The sequence below is a fragment of the Daucus carota genome, chromosome 5, assembly GCF_001625215.2.
Source record: "Daucus carota subsp. sativus chromosome 5, DH1 v3.0, whole genome shotgun sequence".
Lineage (NCBI taxonomy): Eukaryota > Viridiplantae > Streptophyta > Magnoliopsida > Apiales > Apiaceae > Daucus > Daucus carota.
Window position 1 is genome coordinate 2,302,196 of NC_030385.2, and position 21,179 is coordinate 2,323,374.

The following is a 21,179-nucleotide window of genomic DNA, read 5'->3' on the forward strand; positions in this document are numbered from 1 at the left end:
AAGCAAGTTAAGACTTATAAGTGATTAAACTGTTTGGGAAATAAGCAGAAGTCCTGAAACAAAAGCTAGAAATCCTAACTTTTTTTAAGTGCTTCTTGACTTTTTACACAAACGGTACAAATAAGTGCTTATAACTTATAAACCAGAAGTCGACTTATAAATGTCCTGCCAAACACCACCTAAATCAAATCTGACATATGAATAGTTAGAAACTCAGCTTATAGTCTACTTCTATGTGATGAACTGTGATGATTAATTACATACCTCATTTATCAGGTACATGAACTTATCTTAACTCAAGAGACAGTCTTTAGTTAATTTTTAGATAGTGCATGAATAGTTGAATACACTAATTCAACATCTGTATGCAGTGACTTGAAAAGCCAAAATTATACTTCTATAAATAGCTCCCTTCTGCTTCTTCCAATCTCCACTAAATTAATCACTATTCCCTTAAAAATTACTAGAGCTTTTTGGTCCATTTGTAAGGAAGATTAACTGTGAAATGGAGAAAAAAAGCTGCTGTTCAGGAAGGAGCTGCTGCCCGTCAACTCGAGCAGTGAGGCCTGTGGCTACCCCAAAGGAAGAGCCAGGGGTGACGGTGAAAACACCGAAAGCTGAAGATGTGAAACCTGAAATAATCACGGAAGTTGAAGGCCATCACGCGACTGCTGCTGTCAAGGTTGAGAGAAAAGAGGCTGGAAATGTTGCTGCTGTCAAGAAAGAGGAGGCTGTCAAGGTTAATGTTGGCTGTGGAGGAGGTGCTTGCAACTAAATTGGGTGCATGTTTGGCAAAAATTTATATTAAATTTTAAGTACATTTATAATATTTATGGGAGTTATTATGATCTATGAGTTATATCTGCTTTGATCTTAATATATGTGAATTTAGGCTACCAGCTATTCTCTGCTAATCGTTTTCGAGTTCTGTTTATCGCCTACTACACAAATTTTCAATGTATTAAACAGACCTGTTTTATTCGACATTTCATACCTAAAAATAAAATAAATGACTAAATTCTGCTACCTAGGAAGGTAGAGGAATTCAGAGATCTTGAGTACTCTGTCTAGTTTTACATAGCTCTGTTGTTTCGGCTTAAGTTATGCATAGATCTCAAACTATATGTTCTTTTTTGGAATATTTGAGATCTTTCGGACCGATTAAGCAAGGCCGAATTATCAGTATTGATATGGTGCACCAAACCAGCAGGTAACTGCAACGATTACAACAGTTTCAGTAATTGTTTTCTAAAAATTGTCAGCAGAAATTGCAATTTGAAAAAAAAATAAAATGTATGCAAGTGCTTTTAGAGTTTTTCTGTTCATGATTCTGGTTAAGCTGGTACCCGAGTGTTAGTACTGCAATCTCCAGATACCAACCAGAGGGACAGGCCGAGACCTTTGCACTCTAAATAAATCTCCAACAGAGTGTCCTAGTGAAGTTCTCTAAATATATAATAAACAATGTAATTTTCTAAAGAGTCTATTAAATGATAATATAAAAATGTGGGAAAGAGCATCTAAAATACGGGAAGTAAATATTTAATCATTAAAAATCAAATGAGGAATTAGTTAGACATTATCTTTTAAACTAGTTTTCTTTTAGTTATTAGCTCAAATGAGGAATGAATTAGCCATTACTTTTTAAACTAGTTTTCTTTTAAGTTGTTATTACCGATTTTATGACTTAATCTAGAGTTTCTTATAAGTACAAATCAAAAATCAACCCTGCATTTCTTATCCTCACACCAGCTCAATTATTAAATCCAAATGAGAACCTGATGATTCTCATGGCACCCACCACCCTCTATTTCCTCATTTTATTAACCACCTCCTTAGTCTCATCATCAAGCCTCACCGATCCAACTCCAAAGCCATGGCCACTACAATTCCACTCAACCATGATCGCAAAATTCGAAAACGGCACTCAACTCGAAATTCTCGATTTATGGTACGACTGGCCTAATGGAATCAGCATGAGCATTGTGCAGAAACAACTAGGAAAGCTTCTTTATGGTCCGGAATGGAACAACGGCACTTCTTTTTCCTACTCTTTGGATTCAAGTGAAGAGTGTAGAGTCACGCAGTTCGACGTGGGAATTGTGAGACCCAACTGGATTGAGGGTGCCAAGTACGTTGGACAAGAGTACATGGATGGGTTCTTGTGTAATGTGTGGAACAAAGTGGACTTTATTATCTACTATGAAGATGTTGTGTCTAAAAGACCCGTGGCTTGGTTTTTCGTCCAAGGTGACATTTCTTTCATGTATCTTCGAAATTAGTAGATGTTCTGTTAAATTTTGAGTCGAGCGAAAATCAAACTCTTGGACTTGCTATTAGTGTTTTAAATTAGAGGAAAATTAAAATTTTATTACTAAGAAAAAATTAGTCAATTTGAGTATTGAAAAGTCAAAGATGATTATTATGGGAATATAATCTACAAAATAAAAGTGTGTGTGAATAACAGATGGTGTGCTAAACTGAAGAACAAATACAGAAGGATATTAAAGAAGATACGAATCCTCAAGTCCAGTCAAAACTGTCTCCTTTGAGTTATTTCACCTCTCACTGTATGTGTTGAGTAGATAACCTCCCACAAATAAAACGAGGTTGCGGTGTCGTTAACTAGAACGACACTTTCGGCCGGTTTAAATCGAGCAAGAGAACTATTACCAGAAAGGTAAGGGTGGTATTGAGAGAGAGAGGATGTTGTGTTTGGATGATTCGAAACCCTACAACCTATAGGAGTATTTATAGGTGTAGAAAGATTTGTGCTCTACTCATTTCCATAATTGAATAGATTAATTATAGAATCAGTATAAAACTTGTAAGGCACATTATTCTATAAATAATCTGAAACAGAATCATATTAATTTATGTCATAATATTTAAGCCAAATTTCATCGAAAAAAATAATTTCCATTATTAAGATATTATCATATGTCACGCATCCTTTAGTCATAATACTCAAAATATGACTTCCCAACATGGGAATTATACCCATATTTTCCCAACAAATTCTGGGATGAAGTATGTTTAGAAATATCTCATCCTCGTGACTCCACAAGATTTTCAATTCCCGTAGCAACAACATAACATTTAAATGAAGTACAATATATTAGTTGGTTGAAATCTATAAAAATTTAACGTTTTAATTTCGGGGTTGATATAATATTTGGTGTTGCAGGAGGAACAAATGAACATATAATGACATTCGAAGTGGGAAAAGTACTTGATCGAAACTATTGGCAAGCTCCTGTATACTGTTTCGATGATGCTGCTGGACAGAAGAAGAATGCAAATATGGATATACTCAATTCTGGTGCTGCAGTTGAAACTGGAGCTTATTATGAGAGTTTTTTGCGATCACCTGGGATGAAATTCAAGGCAGGACTTTGAATATTATGGAGTAATGTAATTGGAGCCGTTGGGGTGGAATATCAACAAAATGGACTTTTATGTCATAAAGAGAATATGCTGGAATTTTTTAAAATTGGGGCCTTTAAAATTTTAAAGCCCTGTGTTATTGGGCTGTTTGCACACCCTAATAGCCCGCAGGTTTGCAATTGGCACTTGAATAAAAAAAGATAGCGAATATAATGAAATATTTAAGATTGTCCGTCTCTTAAATACAGTAGTTATTAGCAAGGTGATGGTCGTAGAAATCGGAGAAATTAGTCAGTTGACTTAACTATTTAGAATTTATCGAGTAAATTAGATATTTTGGTCAAACTAAAATCTGCCGGATAAATCAGTGAAATATTTTATAATCTATATAAAAAATTTAGAACAGTGACTTAAAATTCTTAGCCACTAAAATGAGTTAGAATTTTCAACTTAAAATGAGTTATGATTATCAATTTCTTTGTACAAGTACGAAGTTGGCTTATACATAATTTATCTGAATAATACGAATAAATTGTTTTTAACTTATAAATTAGAAGTTCGAACATAACTAATTATTTTATTAGGGATGACAATTTCAGATAATATATCAGATTTTCTTATTTGATCATGTTTTTCGGTCTACTTTTTACTTTGTGCATAGTACTAGAATCTACGGATACCAACAAGAGGTAGAGACTGAAACTTTTGCATTCTAAGGGTGCTTGGATCGTGATTGGGAGTGACTCAGACTCATGAGAACCAGATATGAGAATGGGTATCCCAAAAAAAGTTAAATGAGATTGGAGTTCTCATTTTATGTCACAAATAGCTCATTCAAACATAACATCAGTAAGTTGCCCTGAGGATGGAGTAGTAACATAATAGCATATAATTATGTTAATTGGAGTATCATTAAGATCTTAACTTTACAATCACAAATTATCATTTCATGATTCTCTTTTTGTTTGAAAATTATTTACATGTGTAGGTATCCAATATTATTTTCAACTTAAAGTAACGTTAGTTTTAGTAAAATGATCAATTAATTTTTATACATTTTACGGAATACTTTTTGTATACTAATCTTATATTAGTTATACCTATGCATATGTTTCTTTTATAATCATATTTATATTTATATATGATTTATAATATAAAAATATTTGTTAATTTAAAATTTTATATTACTTTTGGCATTTTATATTTTATAGAAAATTATAGATATTAAAATTTATTGTTATATTAGTTGAAAAAGTATGATCATCACACAAAGAAAACTAGACATATGGCACAAAAATACAAACATTGACATTGTTCAAAGTAACTCTAAATTTTAAGTTGCTTAAGTGACAATTTAATATAATAATTAAACCGTGTTCTAAAACGTATTAAATTTTATGAGAGAAACTCATAATGAGTACTTTAATCAAAGATAGTGTCTCAAAAAATTAATTTTATAGATTAAATTATATATATATACACGTATTAAATTTTATGAGGGAGACTCATAATGAGTACTTTAATCAAAGATAGTGTCTCAAAAAATTAATTTTATAGATTAAATTATCTATATATATATATATATATATATATATATTACAAGATTAATTTGTTTAAATATTATAGTACTATATCAAACTTATGAAGTTCAAAAATAAATAATGAAGAGTGAGAAAGTGGACAATATCTGTAATATAATTATATAAGTATGTATATATGTGTGTGTGATCTTTAACATTCGTCCTTATCATTATTGATGATCGTCTAAAACAAGTATTAACGATCCAAATATTTCATGGATCAAGTTAGGACTTATCTAATCTTGATCAAGTCGTCAGTATAAACGTCATTATATTAGTTCGAGTCGAATCAAATTATATTTATGCATATCCTAATCAGGTATTATGGATATCATTATGAATTTCAAAATTAATTTAAATTTAAAATTTTAATAAAATCAAACATATTATCAACATTTAAACTAAATTATTAATAGAAATTTGTAAATAATAGATTCTTACATCGTCCTGGATTCTATGCTAGTTTCGTGTTAAATTACCAACGATTTTATGACTTATTTTAGAATTTCACAGAATAATCTTTTTGATAAATTGTTGCTAACAATCAAGGGACTAATCATCAGAAATTTTGTAGTGTTGTATAGATTATTTGTCTTTTGTCAAAAATATCAATCAAGTAATTCGTGAGACATACTAATAAGAGAAAATATCATCCGTGTAGGTCCAATCCTGTGTAATAATAGTACAATACCATGAAGTACTACCAATAAAAAATCAGCCCTGCATTTCTTATCCTCCCACCAGCTCAAATATTATTAAACCCAAATAAGAACCTAAATGATTCTCATGGCACCCACCAGCCTCTGTTTCCTCATTTTATTAACCACATCTCTAGTCTCATCATCAAGCCTCACCGATCCAACTCCTAAGCCATGGCCACTACAATTCCACTCAACCATGATTGCAAAAATCGAAAACGGCACTCAACTCGAAATCCTCAATTTATGGTACGACTGGCCTAATGGAATCAGCATGAGCATTGTGCAGAAACAACTAGGAAAGCTTCTTTATGGTCCGGAATGGAATAACGGCACTTCTTTTTTCTATGCTTTGGACTCAAGTGAAGAGTGTAGAGTCACGCAGTTCGACGTGGGGATTGTGAGACCCAACTGGATTGAGGGTGCCAAGTACGTTGGACAAGAGTACATGGATGGGTTCTTGTGTAATGTGTGGAACAAAGTGGACTTTATTATTTACTATGAAGATGTCGTGTCGAAAAGACCCGTGGCTTGGTTTTTCGTCGAAGGTATGTAAAGCTTTTCACGTAGAGCCGTAACTGAACTGTTCGGCAAGCTTGTTCGATTTGGTCGTGTTCGAGTTCGTAAACTCGTCTGATAAGTTTATCGAAAATGAGTTTGAACACTATTTTTCATCTAAACTTAACGAACCGAACTGAATTTTAGGGTGTTCAGGTCGTGTTCGGTTCGATAAGCTCTTGTTCGGCTCGAGTTCGATAAACTCGTGTTCGTTCGACAATAAATAAAAATATTTATAATATTATATGTAAATATGATATATAATATCCATAATTTAGGATTTAATTTTATTTTATAATTGTAGAATTATTTAAAATTGATATTGTATATGTTAAAAATATATAAATAAAGTATTTGGTTTAATTTCTTTCATTAAATTAATTTAAAAATAGCCTAAATGTTATTTAAAAATATAGATTGTTCGCGAGCTGTTCGTGTTCGGTTCGTCTATTACCGAACTCGAGCTCGGACAAAAAAATTTGTTCGATAAAGTTATCGAACATTGTTCGATTTGTTAAGATCTTGCTCATGTTCGGTAAGAGTTCGTCGGAATTCGGTTCATTTACGGCTCTACTTTCATGTGTCTTAGAAATTATCAGATGTTCTTTAAATTTTGAGTCTGAGCAAAAATCAAACTTATGATTTGAAAAGATTTCATGGGACAACAAAATCAAACTCATTTTATTAATGATTTTATGAAATTTATAAAATGATGAATTTTAATATCATCTTTTATATTTCCTCCATCTCAAAATAATAGTCTTGTTTTGATCTGACTTAATCAAGTTGATATTTGATCAATAATTGCACATACTATATGATTAAAGAAAAGTTCGAAAATCATATAATTAGAATTTAATGTTTTCTTAATGGATTCCGTTAAAGTCAACTGATACTTAACGGCGCAGTGACCAAAATGCAAATTTTTATCAGTTCAGTGAGTTGACTGCAAGTTAAATCTAGTTTTGTAATCCGTTTGCAAGCTTTTTGAGTTCAGTGACGTAACTGCAAGTTGGTCATGAGTTCAGTGATCTTTTTGCCTATTTACCCTGAAAATATTAGACAATGTGATTATTGAAAAGTCACACAGGAGTAAATTTTTATTTAGAAATTCCGGTAGCAACGACTAAATTAAAATGAAGACAATATATTAATTCGTTAAAATCTATCAAAATTTAACGTTTTAATTTCGAGGTTGATATAATATTTGGTGTTGCAGGAGGAGGAAGTGAACATATAATGACATTCGAAGTGGGAAAAGTACTTGATCAAAGCTATTGGCAAGCTCCTGTATACTGTTTCGATGATGCTGCTGAACAGAAGAAGAATGCAAATATGGATATACTCAATTCTGGTGCTGCAGTTGAAACTGGAGCTTATGAGAGTTTTATGCGATCATCACTTGGGATGAAACTCAAGGCTGCACTTTGAATATTTTTACTTCCTCGGTGCATGCCAATGTACTACTAGTATTGTATATGTGTGATAAATAGCCATAAGGTAGTAAGGAAAATCCTCTAGGATATAGGATTACAAGTTCTACTGTTATCAGCCTTGTACTAATAAGAAAATACTCGTGCTTGCAGTTGGCACTTGAATAAGAAAAATAGTGAATATAATGAAAGGTTTAAGATTGTCTCTCTCTTATAGTTATTAGTTAGGGTAATTGCCGTAAAAATTTGAATCCGAGATAGTTTTTTTTATTGTCATAAGACTTTCAGGTCAGTAAATTGTACCGAAATACAATATCAAAAGGATCGGAAGAGCTTCTTTCATACATGCAAAACTTTTGGAGGGCATGTCGAAAAGTCTCAGAAGAAATTAGATAAAAATTTTGATGTTTGAAAATAAACATTAGAAAAGAAAGTAAAATCCGCGAAGCTAATAAGAAAGGAGAACTTTCATTCAAAAAAGTCTATCGACTAACCAAAGGTCATGCAGAGATAGCTCTGGGAATTTAGCCAATAATACTTTAATGACTGAAATGAAAACCCAGATGAAAGACAAAAATCCGTGAAAAGGAAGAAAATAAAGAGTAGAGGAAAAAAAAGAGAAAATAAAGAAAGAATCAAGCACGAAAGATTGTGCCAGCCACCAAAACAAAGTCATCTAAAATGACACAATCGTTAATAAACGACAAACAAAATTGCAATATACGATCAAAAAGTCATCAACCGTGGCACTTCCTCGAAAGGAACAAACGATAATTCATACTAAAGATACAACAAGTCTTATAAATCTAGTAATAAACGAATCACGAAATTCAATTACGAAATATATAACCAATAACAAAGGATATATATGTAAGAAAAATACATTTCAAAACACTAAGCCAAAAGATTTGGAACACATACCATTATCGTGGGTCAATTTACACGATCCTTACCTTATCGAATATAAATATATGTAGACATCGGATATAACTAAAATTGAATTGTATAACTAAAATTGAATTGCAGTCGCTTAACTCGTCATTGACTCATCCCAATTGATTTATCACCAAATCAAAATCTTGAAAATCGAGTAGATCTAATATTTAGGAACAGATCCGATAGGAAGTGTTATTGATAAAACGTGAACTAATCAACAACAATAAACTAATTCGAAGCTTTTCATCGGTGAAAATTGATGAAATCTCCGACGACGGCAAGAAAGAGTTCGAGAGTTTTGGAGGAGGTCAGGTTTTTTTAAAATATGTACTTATTTTAAAATTTTAAAATAAGCTACATCGATTATGTAAAAAAAATATTAAATTTTTCATGTTCTAAATCTAGATACATATTTTAAAAATTATTTTAATTTTTTTTACATCGTTCTGTGTTCAAAAATAATTTCAAAATATAATACATAATTTTTTATGGGTCACAGTGAGTAAAATAATTGTTAGAAACTAATATACACACTGTTATCTCTCAAACAGTTAAAGTTAACGGCAGATTTGGAGGGAATAGTGACCAGGGCTTACAACTTACACGAAAATGTTAAATGTGAGGTGCATATTGACACGTTTTAAAGTTCAAGTACTAAGGGGCTGGTATTGTATCGTGACTTTTAATGACAAATTTTGGGAGGATGATTTTAATGGATTTTATAGACTTTTAATGACTCTCGTTGACTTCTTAAGATTTCAAAAACAATTCATGACTCCCGAGACAATGACTTTTAAAAACTTTAACGGACCTTTTTTTTACAAATTCATAACTTTGAAATACTTTAATAGACTTTTATTAAAATCATAAATAGCCTCTTTGAAACCCTCTAGACCTTTTGCTATATCCTCTCGATCTTCTGCTATACCCAAGTTGGGTGTATATACTATAATACTGTTTACTGAATCATATTTATAAACATAATGTTAATTGTGACCTTGTATCAGATTTTCATATTCACTTTTGATACTATAAATTTACAGATTTTAGAGTTCGAGAATTATGTGTTTTCACTCTTCATATTTAATAATGATGTGTTTTGATACCATAAACGTACTGATATAGCTCAAGTACGTAGATTTGTTGGAAGACTGATCATGTTGCCTTTAATACTGCAACATTTTTGGTCTACTTAAGTAGTGCTGCTCGTTGATACAGAATTCTGCTTCACATTCAATCACTATATGTGGATTGTTAGACTTGAAGGTGTATATGTGGATTGTTAGACTTGAAGGTGTACGGATGTTTAATTGGTAGGTATGGCCTTTGCATGGCATATATGCCTGGTAGGCTCTGAATGTAGCTGAATTTTCTTTGTATGCTTATAACAAGATTGAGATCTTCGACAATCTGTATAAATTAAAAATCATGAGTAGAAGCAAGTAGATCTATATGTATGTAAAAACACATAATGATAATAGAAAATCATAATAGAGAAGAGAAGGAACTTTTTTCACAGAGGATGAATTGGAGAGACTTTTCGCAGAGGATAAACCCTGGGTTGGAGCGACCGGTTAATTGAGGGAAGATAAAAGTCATGTCAAATCTTTTCAAGAATGGCCTGACAATTTTCTGAAAAAATATATGCAATTTTCCATAGAAAGTCATTAAAAGTCTATCAATTATATATTTCCACCAAAGTCATTGATATATTGAATAACAACTGACTTTTAATAACTCTTTAAAAGTTGTAATTCAATACCTCAAACTTTGAAAGACTTTTTAGAAATCATGATACAATACCTCTTTACTTTTAAAGAGTATTTAAAAATCTGGATTGAATACACCTAGATTTTAAAAGTCAATAAAAGTCATTCAAAATCATGATACAATACCAGCCCCTAAGTTACGTTTGGAGCAAACCTAGAAATTACAAAGCGTAATTAACTCAATTAAGAACTGCGGTCTCCGAATGAACTGTACGTTGATTTGCTGATGCTGCGTAGTTGGGTCCCCAACTTCACTTCACTCCGAGTGAGTCAAAAAAATCAAACATAACCAACTGTCTAGCCAACTGTCTAGCTAGCATATCTTATCATCTTCTATCCTCACTCTAAAAAAAAAAATGGCAATTCAGTTAAAACCCACATTCCTCACTCTCCTCATCCTCTTGACACACTCCACCTCAACTCCAACCCCAACCCCATGGCCCGAACAGTTCCACTCAGCCATATTCATGACCACCAACGGAACCCTTCTCCAGAAAGTGGACTTGTGGTACGACTGGCCCAACGGCAGAAACTTCAACATCATCCAGTCCCAGCTGGGCAAGCTTCTGTATGACTTGGAATGGACTAATGGGACCTCTTTTTATTATACTCTGGATCAGAATCAGGAGTGTAGAGTCGTGCATTTTGGAGTGGGGATTCTTCCGCCGGATTGGCTGAGTGGTGCTAGCTATGTTGGGCAGAAGAGGGTGGATGGGTTTTTGTGTAATGTGTGGGAGAAGGTTGAGTTTATTACTTATTATGAGGATGTTGCGTCCAAAAGACCTGTTTCTTGGACTTTTTATACAGGTATATTTGTTACTAGTACTATTTTGATCTTGTTTTTTGGAATTCGGTGTTACGGCAGAGTTTCGATTAATGAATATTTGATAAACGGATAATCTCGTCAAATGCATAAGATAACTACAATTAATGTCTTCGTGTCCATATCATATTGTGAGAATATTAGGATGACGGAAAGTTGAACTTGATACCAACCTTAAGACATTAGAGAAATATCTCAAAAATGGATCTTATCTTATATTTCAACAGATTTCGGTCCGAGCATTACATGACAATATAATATATCAAGATTTTTTCTGTGTTATTAGGATGTGATGGTTGAGATTTTTTTTGTAGTACTTAAGTTACTGATTGGTTGTCTATATTAAGAATTGAGTATTCTGTTAATTATTAAATTTAACCTACTCATGTGTCTTGCTCGAAAGGTCTGAAAGTGAGTGTGACATGTATGCGGAACTTCTCAAACTTCTTGTACTGTCTGTGGCGATATACAAAATTGTGGAACTAAGGGCATTCATCCCTCTTCTAGGCTCTTCGTCCTGTTTGATTTTATAGTTAGTACCAAAGATCTTAATTTTGACATTGCAGTAGCTGAGATTATTGTATATGTTTTCTAGTATATTTCTTGGGTTCAAATTCTGAAATAATTTGCAAAATCCTGTTGTGTTTTGTGTTTTTTAAGTTGCAAGAAACCCTAGAAAATAATTATCTTTTAGAAATATCTCCAGAGTTCTGGTGATGCACCATGAGTGCATTATATTGATGTATATATGATCTTTGGTAGTGGTTCATAATATGAAATGTTATGATTTTGAGGTGGTGAAATGCAGGAATGACTGCGCATATTATGACATTCGAAGTGGGAAAAGTGCTTGATGATCCCAACTGGCAAGCCCCTGTATACTGCTTCAACAATGCCGCTGAGCAGAGGACAAAGGGGGATTTGAAGAGAAGTGGCATTGCAGTTGAATCCGTAGCTAGTACTCAATCTACTAATGGTCATCACCAGGGAAGTTTAATGCGATCGCTTGCAATGAATCTTACTGCTGCACTCTGAACATTAATAGCTATGACTTCTGCGGTATATGTATTGTGAATGTCTTCGCAGGGCTTTCTTGAGGCAAACTTTGTTGGGAATTTGAGACTCTTTCCCGAATCTCTGATCTCTATATCAAAATTTTCTAATCTGAAATCAGGTTCTCCGCATATATGATGTAATGTATCCTTACAATTTCTTTGAATTTCACCATGTATCACTTGAACTCTGAGCAAAAGTTTGGGAAAACTTAAGAACCATGCTGATTTAGAATGTTGTTTCGAGGCTCTTTAGACATTCTCTATGTATATGACTCGGGGTTTATATTTCTTTTAAAATCGATTTCCTGCTATGGACCAATTACACACAAGGAGACACTCAGCTTCAAGTTCCACTAAACTTTCTCATTCATAGTTCCTCTGAGTACCATAAAATGAGATCTCTGATTATAGAATGCTGAAATACATTGCGGATATAACAAGTTATTCGTATGAGAAACATGTAATGTAAGGGCATATTCTACAAATGAGAATCGCCAGAAAATTGATGGAAGACCACTACAGCTGCAGTTCTTTTCCTTCTTTTAGCTAGCTAGCTCTAGAAAGTGCTGTTGACATAGAAGTACAAGGCGACAAGAGCGACAGCTCCAACCGCAATACCAACAGGCAATGCCTTGCTGCAAGTAGCACCAATATCATATCAAAATCTTGTTACTCTGCTTAATTACTCAAATACTTTTTATAAGATAAAGAATGAACACAAATGTTAATAGTTCTAATTACCCTAGCGCTTCTTCCCTCTGAAGATCTGCTTTCCTCGCTTTTCTAGCATCCGTGGCATTAGCATTCTTGTTGACAGGAGGCTCATATACCCTAAATCTTCTCTTTGGAGCTGCACAAACTGTCAAAAACAGTAATTGTGTCATTTAGATCTCCATATCTCATACATGGTCACAAAGAAACTTGTATTTACGACGTTTGATCTCATATCAGTACATATGAGTATGATGAATATGATTGGACTCGACTGTTCTATTCAAGTACCAACAAATTTCTTCTACTGAGCCTGCAACAAACTACAGAATGACTTTACGGATCATTTCTCCCTTTTTTATGGCTAATTTTTCACTAACAAAAGAGTAGCAAAGCGGAAATAATGTACCAGGGCAGAAGTAGTTATCAGGCAACTTCTCGAAGGGTGTTCTGTCATTGTAAATGTACCTGCAAAATCATCATCATAATCAATATATTATCCTGTTTGATCATATAGTATCAGTAGTAAAATTGGCTAAGTACTAAAGCCAGAAAAAATTACCCGCAATCACGACAGATATATGATTGTTTATTGGCTAAACGCATAGAGAATCTCGGTGCAGCAGGACCGGAATAAGAAAGTTTACGAGGGCGCAAAAGATTCAGAGAAGGAGAAAAGTATGATGATTTCAGAGCCAGAGGATAAGTTTGTCGACGCAGTCCAGCATTGCCTGAGACTGTTATGGCAGGCTGCATAGATGTTTGCAGAGCCATTTTGTTTTACTACTTTGGTTTTCTACACTTCTGCTAAGTTTGTGTTGAAGAGTTTTAAATGTTGAAGAGATAAGAAGAGAGTCTAGACGCTAGACAGATACATTGTGCAATATTTTTGTGAAGCGTGGCTGTCATGCTTCCCACATAACTCCCTTTACCCCTTGTTTGGATTTTTCCTATCCTCTGCTATGTTCTCATGTGTTCTACTAGTACACATTTTTCCCAACTCCGGTCCCAACCCACTCATCCACTTTAAAATAATTTTTTTTTAAAGTGATCCCGTATATATTTATAAAGTCAAATTTTAAAAAATATTTATATTATCCCATTCATTTTTATGCAATTTTTTTCAGTAATTGACATGTATTTTAACGACTTTTTTATAATGTAGTTTTTAAGCTTATTTTAAAAAATGTATCTCTAAATTTTTAAGTAAACATTATAATTTTACTCGGAAGAAGAGAACTTTTAAAAATAATTTATAATATTATATTTTATAAGAATTTTAAAATACGTGTCGAACCGAATGTGACGGAGGGAGTAAGCCACTAAAATGACTTAGAATTTTCAATTCAAAATGAGTTAGGAGTCAATCTCTTTGTACAAGTACAAAGTTGGCTCATACATAGTGGGTGTTTGGCCCCCCTTTTAAGCCGGATTTCTCGACTTATAAGTTAGAAACATTTATTTCATACCGTTTGTGTAAGAAGTCAAGAAGCACTTAAAAAAAGTTAGGAATGCTAGCTTTTGTTTCAGGGTTTCTACTTATTTCCCAAACACTTTAATCACTTATAAGTCTTATCTTGCTTCTAACTTCTACTCCACTTATTTATTTTAAGCAATAAGCACTTACTTTAAGCTCACCCAAAATTTATCTAAATAATAGAATAAATTATTTCTGATTTATAAAATAGAAGTTTGGAAATTATTATTATTTTATCAATTTCGAATAATATATTAGATTTTTTCATTTGATCATATTTTTCGGTCTTGTAACTGAATTGTACGAATTCGATCTTAATTTTCTAAAATTCGGTGCATTGGGTCTAGACCAAAATAAAAACAATATGATACAGTTTTGAAATAAAAATTGTACCTACCGAATAGACTAAATAATCCGAATAATATATTAATATATATTTATATTTATATAATATATATCGTATACATAATATCTAATAAACTATAACTATAATCTTATTTGTAATTAATATTTGCAAGGATATAATTTGTAATTATTTTTTAGAGTAATCTAATTTGTAATTTTAATTACATATATCTCGATGAACTGGTGATAATTAATCTATCCTTCTTTTTATGATAAATTGTGATTTTAGTTTATTTATAATATAATTTTTTCTTAAAAGTTTTAGGTTTTTTATGATAATTTTTTTTATTTCAATTTGGTCGGGTTCAGTCCATAATAGAATTTTAGTTCGGAAAAAATAACATTTCAATTCTCGCTTTAATTTGTTGGGTCCGATTTTGACCAAACTAATCGAATGCTCAGCCTAGACCTGAACCTAAAATGAGTTAGAAAATTTTAAACCCAACATATTTTGTAATTATATGAAGTCCCTTTCATTAAATTTATAGCTAAATTATCTTATATATTGAGGTCCATTATCCTTTTAAGATTTTTTTTCAACATCCTAAAATAAAAACAAGCAAAAACAAGATAAACATGAATAATATATAAAATTTAAATGTATTATATAAAACTAAAAAAGTTAATAAAATTCTATTAAGAATACCTTTGTATGTATTAAAAGAAAATATTATAAGCTATATTCAAGTGAAATTTTTTAATTGGATACTAAAAAAATTAATAATAAATAATAATACTAAAATAAAGACATAAATAAGTCAACAAATTAAATAGCTAACAAAATGACACTTGATTGCCTCAGGCCACATATATAACCACAATCAAGTCTTCCATAAATGATATGTTTTTTTTGTTTTTTTGACAAATGCAAAAAGATTTCATTATATTTGTACAAACTCCCAACTGCCGATACATAAAAACGAAATCAAAGACATCCCAAGTGATCCAAATTGCACCAACATCTTTAGAAATAGTAACATCGCAATTGACCATATCCCGTAAAAACAATTGTTAGCCGAATGTTCAGAAACACCAATCGCATAAATTGAGATTGGAGAAGCGGCACCACAGCTGTCTACATGCCGGACGCCAGTTATAGACATGCCGAAGGCACCCCAACTATCTACATGTCGGCTACCAGTTATAGACATGCCGAAAGTGTAACCCTGTGAAGGATGAACAATCTTTGATTGTGAAAGTTGAGCTCTTGCAATAATCACCACCATTCTAGAATCGATACAGTCTTTGCATATCACCAAAAATATCAATAAACTCGTCTTCAACCGATCCAACACTAAATAAACCCAATCACAACTAGACAAAACCATAACAAAACACTGCAAAAGGAGAGGCTAAACACACACTCAAAAGGAGAGACTAAACACACACTCAAGAGGAGATACACACAAACACCCAGAAGATTGGGTTTTATTGAGAGGAAATTAACGAGTGTAAACAATAAATGAAAGGGTTGGGGCTTTCCACAGGAGAAAACCAGTGGAAGCCCCTCGATTTATTTGAAAATGGACAAACCCTAATAGTAGAGAGGAGATGAGGGAGGCTCCTCGCTCTTCGGCACTTGAACTCCACTTCACCACCGAAAACTCATCCATCTACAACAAATCTACCATACGCAGGGCCGGTTTAAGAAATTTTGGGGCCTTATGCAAATCTTAAAATGCGGCCTAATATTTATAAAATATTCAAATTTACAAGATAAAATTATTAAACATTTTTTTTGCAAGGAATGGAAGGAGAAGATATAGATGAGAAACGACTTTTGACTAAAATATTTAAAGTGTTTACACTTGTAATATAATGTGTGCATGATATAAATAACTTACATACGACAATAGTTGTATAATTTAATATTCCAACGGCAAAGTAATATCTCTCTGAAATGGTTATTTCAGTCGCTTGGCAGTTGGCACCAGGTAATTCTGAAGTTTGGGAGCAAGCTGTTATCACATCTAATACTTGAATGTAAATAGCTTCTACAGTGTAATGTCTGTAATTGTAAATATCCGCAGTCTGTGTTTCTTAACATCTCTCATTTGGTGTAGAAGTTGAAATCTATAAACTAGATTAGGGACTTAAACTTTGGTTGTAAGTTGTAACTGTTGCAACGACTTTGTCAAGAATCTCGCACTTTGATGTCCTGAGCTTTACTCTTGGTTTCTCAATCCCAAATGGCTCTGCCCCTGATATAGGATATTGATACGACAAAGTTTGGGATTTTAAAGTCTACTTAGATATTAATGGTTAAAGAATAATCAATTTGATCGTGTTGTGTTCCTTCAGGCTTGGAATTCTTCAACACATTAAACATGTTGAATTTACGTAAATAACTCTATCTGTATGCAAAGTTGCAAATTTTCTATCTAGCCTGGTGGAAGTAGCTTTGGTGTTTTAGTGTCGGAAATAATAAGCGGTCAAATGAATTATAATCTTTTGAAATGGGGAAAATGAAGAGGATCTTATGAGATCTTACAGAACAAGCCTATTGATCTTAATTTCTATATCTTTTTATTTAAAGTCCTAGATTATGTTTTACTTCTTCTGATTAACATTAGTTAATTTCACGTGTTCCATCAATTTTCACTCAATGCATGATCTGGTTTCATTGGAGTATATTTAGGTTTGCCTCATTTAGACTTCATCAAATTGATATAGTTTTTTCGTTGGTTTATAATCATTCAAATGGACAGGGTTTAAGGTATGTCAATAATCCAGATTGACTAGATCCATGTATTAAACAAGAAATTAATCCACCATTTTTGCAAGGTAATTTGAAGTGGAGCTGAAGGAGGTCAAGTTGAGAGACAGCTTCTATGTGATGGACCCTGAAAAGGCTGCCGAAATGGTGGATGAAAACACCATTTGTGTTGCAGCTATTCTAGGATCCACTCTTAATGAAGAATTTGAAGATGTAAGCTCTTAAATGACCTCTTGGTTAAGAAGAATGCAGAAACCAGGTAATCCACTGTCTTGCTCATTAATACATATCATTTGATGACTTGCTGGATTATAGGACCATCTTTTATCTATTTCATTTCTTTTGGTAGATGGGATACACCAATTCATGTGCACGCTGCTAGCGGTGGGTTCATTGCCCCATTTCTTTACCTGGAACTGGAATGGGACTTCAGCTTTCTTCACAACTTTGCTATTGTCCACCTCAGTTGTCAACTTCTGTGTCACCTTACTTGGGAGTGTGTCAAGCTCCTCGAGGACCTGCTTGATATTTGTAACCAGGCGTTCAGTCAGAGTTCTTGAAAAGTCCTTGCGGATAACTACACGAAGCACAGTAACATGTTGGGCATCAGGAGGCATGGTGTAAGCTGGCACAATCCAACCATAACGCCTTAACATGTTTGAGACTTCGAATTCATTGTGTAGGCTATGATTTTTCGGAGAGAATTCATTGTAATTTTTGGCACAGATATTGATGGCTAATTTCAAAGTTTTGAAACAACTCATTTTTTGTTTTGTAATGAAAAACAATTAATATTTGGGTCTTGCATTACTAATTTTAAAATACAATACAAATGTCTATACTATTTTTTGTACTATTGAATTTCTATAAATTAAATTAAATTAAATTTATAGTTATATATATTTGGGACAAACATATCGTACCGAAAATTGAAATAACGAGATTATCTCTATTATCAGATACTTTTCAGCTTAGAATTTAATTTAGATCAAAACAAGAAATTAGAAAAAACAAATATAAAATAATTTTCATCCAAAAACAAAAAACTTCAAACTCCAACCAAATACAAATTTAAGCAAACATATTTTTTTGAAAAACATTAATTTATAAGGCCCACGCGGAGCGGGCAAACATACTACTAATTATGTATATTGAAGTTTGCGGTCATATTTACTACCACATTGTGTAGGCAAATGTAGAGCTGTCATATTTACTACCACATTATGTATGCAAATTTAGATATGTGTATTTTGTATTCCCGGAGATTGATAAAATTACCTTTTTGTAATTTTATGAGTCTAGCTTATATTTCACATTTTCAAATTATAATATTGAGGAAAATAGAATTATACTAGATTAAAGTGTAAGAAATTTTTTTGGGTCAATAGTCGAAATGAATATAAATATTAATTTTTTCGGTGCACTAAGATAAATATCAATCGTTTAGACTATTCGTAGTCGTCATCTCTTATGCAGTTGATATTAATATTATAAATTTGTATTTTTTTTAAACAACTTCGCAATTACACTTCAAATTTGTACAAAAAATAAAAAGAAAAAAAAATAAAGAGAAAAATAAGAATTGGTGATGTGTACAACCCATTTAGTTATTTTAGCGCCTAAATCTCATTTGATTTAACTCACTTTTACACATATCAGCTGATACAGTTGAACAATAGGGTGATGCCTGATGATGACAACAAGTGGATATTCTGGTTTTCCGCTGCCGTGGTTTGTGGTTTGGCTATGTCGGAGTCGGAGATGCTAAGCAAGGTGACTCTAAAGCCTGTGAAATATCGCATTGCTAATATGCTCAAGATGCCAAACAAGTTCCCGGCGAAACCGTTGAAGACGGACTAAAAGGACAAAACCAGTCTCCACTCTCCAGTCTATAATATGAGTACACCTTTACAATAAATGAGTATTCTAAGTGAAATAATAGTATATGATAACCAGTTTCGCAATAGTTTTTTTTAAATAAAGTAGAGTACTAGATTTGAGAAAAATGATAACACTACTATTATTGTAGATAATGTTGTGACACGGTAAAGAAATATTGTAAAACAGTAAAAAAATGTTATGATACGGTAAATGATTACATAGTCTGAATATAAATTTTTTGTTTTCGGTGTTATCATTTTGATATTGAACATAATCAAAGTGAACAAAATAGATAAATTAGACATAACATTTAATGGAATCAGTCATACTATCGTATACCAAAAACCGAATAAATGAAGATTGAATTTTGAAAAATGAACTAATTTAAGTAAAAAAATTGAAAAAACTCAATGTATAAAAAACAATTTAGAGTATGGTTGCACACACAAGATATATTGATATATTCTTTTTAAGTACTACTTGAATTGTCATCAGAGCAGCCAAAACAACAATCTATATCCTCAAACGATATTAAAAGCAACATTTCATCAGAAAATTGTTATGCTTAATTTGTATTGAATCAAGGGCAATTTCTCAAATACATGAATATCTAAAAGGCAAAAGGTCTTATTTGTACGTAGAGTGCACCACCAACAAGCCTTGTTATCCTCTTGTTTACCCCTTGTTTGGATTTTTTTTATCCTCTACTATGTTCTCATGTCTTCTATTAGTATACATTTTTCCCAACTGCAGTCCGAACACGTATTCATCCACTTTAAAAATTATCTTTTAAAGTGATCCTGTGCATATTTATAAGGTCAAATTTTAAAAAATATTTATACATGTCCCACTCATTTCTATACAATTTTTTTCCATTACTTAGACATGTATTTTAGAGACTTTATATAATATAGTTTTTAAGCTTATTTTTAAAAAAATTATCTCTAAATTTTCATTTAAACATTATAATTTTACTCGGAAGAAGAATTTTTTAAAAATATTTTATAAAATTCTATTTTATAAAAATTTTAAAATACGTGTACCCTTCGTCCAAAACATATAAAAATGAATGGGACGGAGGGAGTAACCCGCTAAAATGAGTTAGAATTTTCAACTTAATAGGATTATCAATTTCTGTGTACAAGTACGAAGTTGGCTTATACATAATTTATCTAAATAATACGAATAATTGATTCTGATTTATAATTTAGAAGTTTAGAAATTACTAGTTATTTTATGAGGGATGTCTTCGAATAATATATCAGGTTTTCTTATTTGATCATGTTTTTCGGTCTTATAATTTGAATTGCACGAATTCGATCTTAATTTTCTAAAATTTGGGTCTAGACCAAAATAAAAACAGTATGATACGGTTTTAAAAAACTATATTTTATGTGTTGAATAGACTAAACAGTCCGAAAAAGTTAATTGTACCTTAATTAAGGGCGTTAATTGTGCCTTAATAGAGGGTATTTATTGTGCTTTAATTGAGGGCGTTAATTGTGCCTTATTTGAGAGCGTTAATGTTTTATTATTTGTGCCTTGATTAAGGGCATTATTTGTGCCTTAATTTAATAAACAAATATCGTTCGCTTTTTTTATTCAAAATGTTTTGTTAGTCGGTGATAAGATAGAATATTTATTTGTAATTTGGTATTTCTTGTCACTGATATATGACATTCTGTGTTTTATTTCAGGTTGTTTAAAAGAAAGGTGATTTCTTATCAGACATTAAAGTTTTATTATCTAA

The 21,179-nt window shown here is 32.2% G+C and overlaps 4 protein-coding genes across 4 annotated transcripts; 3 read left to right on the forward strand and 1 right to left on the reverse strand.

Annotated features, from left to right (window-relative positions):
* The first annotated feature begins 1,706 nt into the window (after nt 1–1,706).
* Nucleotides 1,707–3,615, forward strand: LOC108222047 (uncharacterized protein At4g14100). The gene is made up of 2 exons (XM_017395935.2): nt 1,707–2,250; nt 3,188–3,615. Exons 1-2 carry the CDS (start codon nt 1,782–1,784, stop codon nt 3,397–3,399), a joined length of 681 nt encoding a protein of 226 aa, XP_017251424.1. The 5' UTR covers nt 1,707–1,781; the 3' UTR covers nt 3,400–3,615.
* A 2,017-nt stretch (nt 3,616–5,632) lies between these two features.
* On the forward strand, nt 5,633–7,861 carry LOC108220594 (uncharacterized protein At4g14100). The gene is made up of 2 exons (XM_017394399.2): nt 5,633–6,213; nt 7,443–7,861. The coding sequence occupies exons 1-2, from the start codon at nt 5,745–5,747 to the stop codon at nt 7,652–7,654; spliced, it is 681 nt and encodes a 226-aa protein (XP_017249888.1). The 5' UTR covers nt 5,633–5,744; the 3' UTR covers nt 7,655–7,861.
* A 2,792-nt stretch (nt 7,862–10,653) lies between these two features.
* Nucleotides 10,654–12,495, forward strand: LOC108220290 (uncharacterized protein At4g14100). Its single transcript, XM_017394022.2, has 2 exons — nt 10,654–11,168; nt 11,993–12,495. The coding sequence occupies exons 1-2, from the start codon at nt 10,718–10,720 to the stop codon at nt 12,217–12,219; spliced, it is 678 nt and encodes a 225-aa protein (XP_017249511.1). The 5' UTR covers nt 10,654–10,717; the 3' UTR covers nt 12,220–12,495.
* Nucleotides 12,496–12,622: 127 nt separating this feature from the next.
* Nucleotides 12,623–13,845, reverse strand: LOC108220291 (uncharacterized). Its single transcript, XM_017394023.2, has 4 exons — nt 13,513–13,845; nt 13,360–13,418; nt 12,981–13,098; nt 12,623–12,874 (listed from the first exon to the last, which is right to left on the reverse strand). The coding sequence occupies exons 1-4, from the start codon at nt 13,722–13,724 to the stop codon at nt 12,796–12,798; spliced, it is 468 nt and encodes a 155-aa protein (XP_017249512.1). The 5' UTR covers nt 13,725–13,845; the 3' UTR covers nt 12,623–12,795.
* Between the last annotated feature and the right edge of the window lie 7,334 nt (nt 13,846–21,179).

Bases quoted from the DNA above. Each gene is read 5' to 3' on its own strand.
- LOC108220290 (XM_017394022.2), top strand. From the start codon at position 10,718: ATGGCAATTCAGTTAAAACCCACATTCCTCACTCTCCTCATCCTCTTG. The intron at 11,169-11,992 runs GTATATTTGTTA...GGTGAAATGCAG, and splicing joins TTCTTGGACTTTTTATACAG to GAATGACTGCGCATATTATG.
- LOC108220291 (XM_017394023.2), bottom strand. From the start codon at position 13,724: ATGGCTCTGCAAACATCTATGCAGCCTGCCATAACAGTCTCAGGCAAT. The intron at 13,099-13,359 runs GTACATTATTTC...TGTTTTTGACAG, and splicing joins TGATAACTACTTCTGCCCTG to TTTGTGCAGCTCCAAAGAGA. The intron at 12,875-12,980 runs GTAATTAGAACT...TGCTACTTGCAG, and splicing joins CAGAGGGAAGAAGCGCTAGG to CAAGGCATTGCCTGTTGGTA.
- LOC108222047 (XM_017395935.2), top strand. From the start codon at position 1,782: ATGATTCTCATGGCACCCACCACCCTCTATTTCCTCATTTTATTAACC. The intron at 2,251-3,187 runs GTGACATTTCTT...TTGGTGTTGCAG, and splicing joins GGCTTGGTTTTTCGTCCAAG to GAGGAACAAATGAACATATA.
- LOC108220594 (XM_017394399.2), top strand. From the start codon at position 5,745: ATGATTCTCATGGCACCCACCAGCCTCTGTTTCCTCATTTTATTAACC. The intron at 6,214-7,442 runs GTATGTAAAGCT...TTGGTGTTGCAG, and splicing joins GGCTTGGTTTTTCGTCGAAG to GAGGAGGAAGTGAACATATA.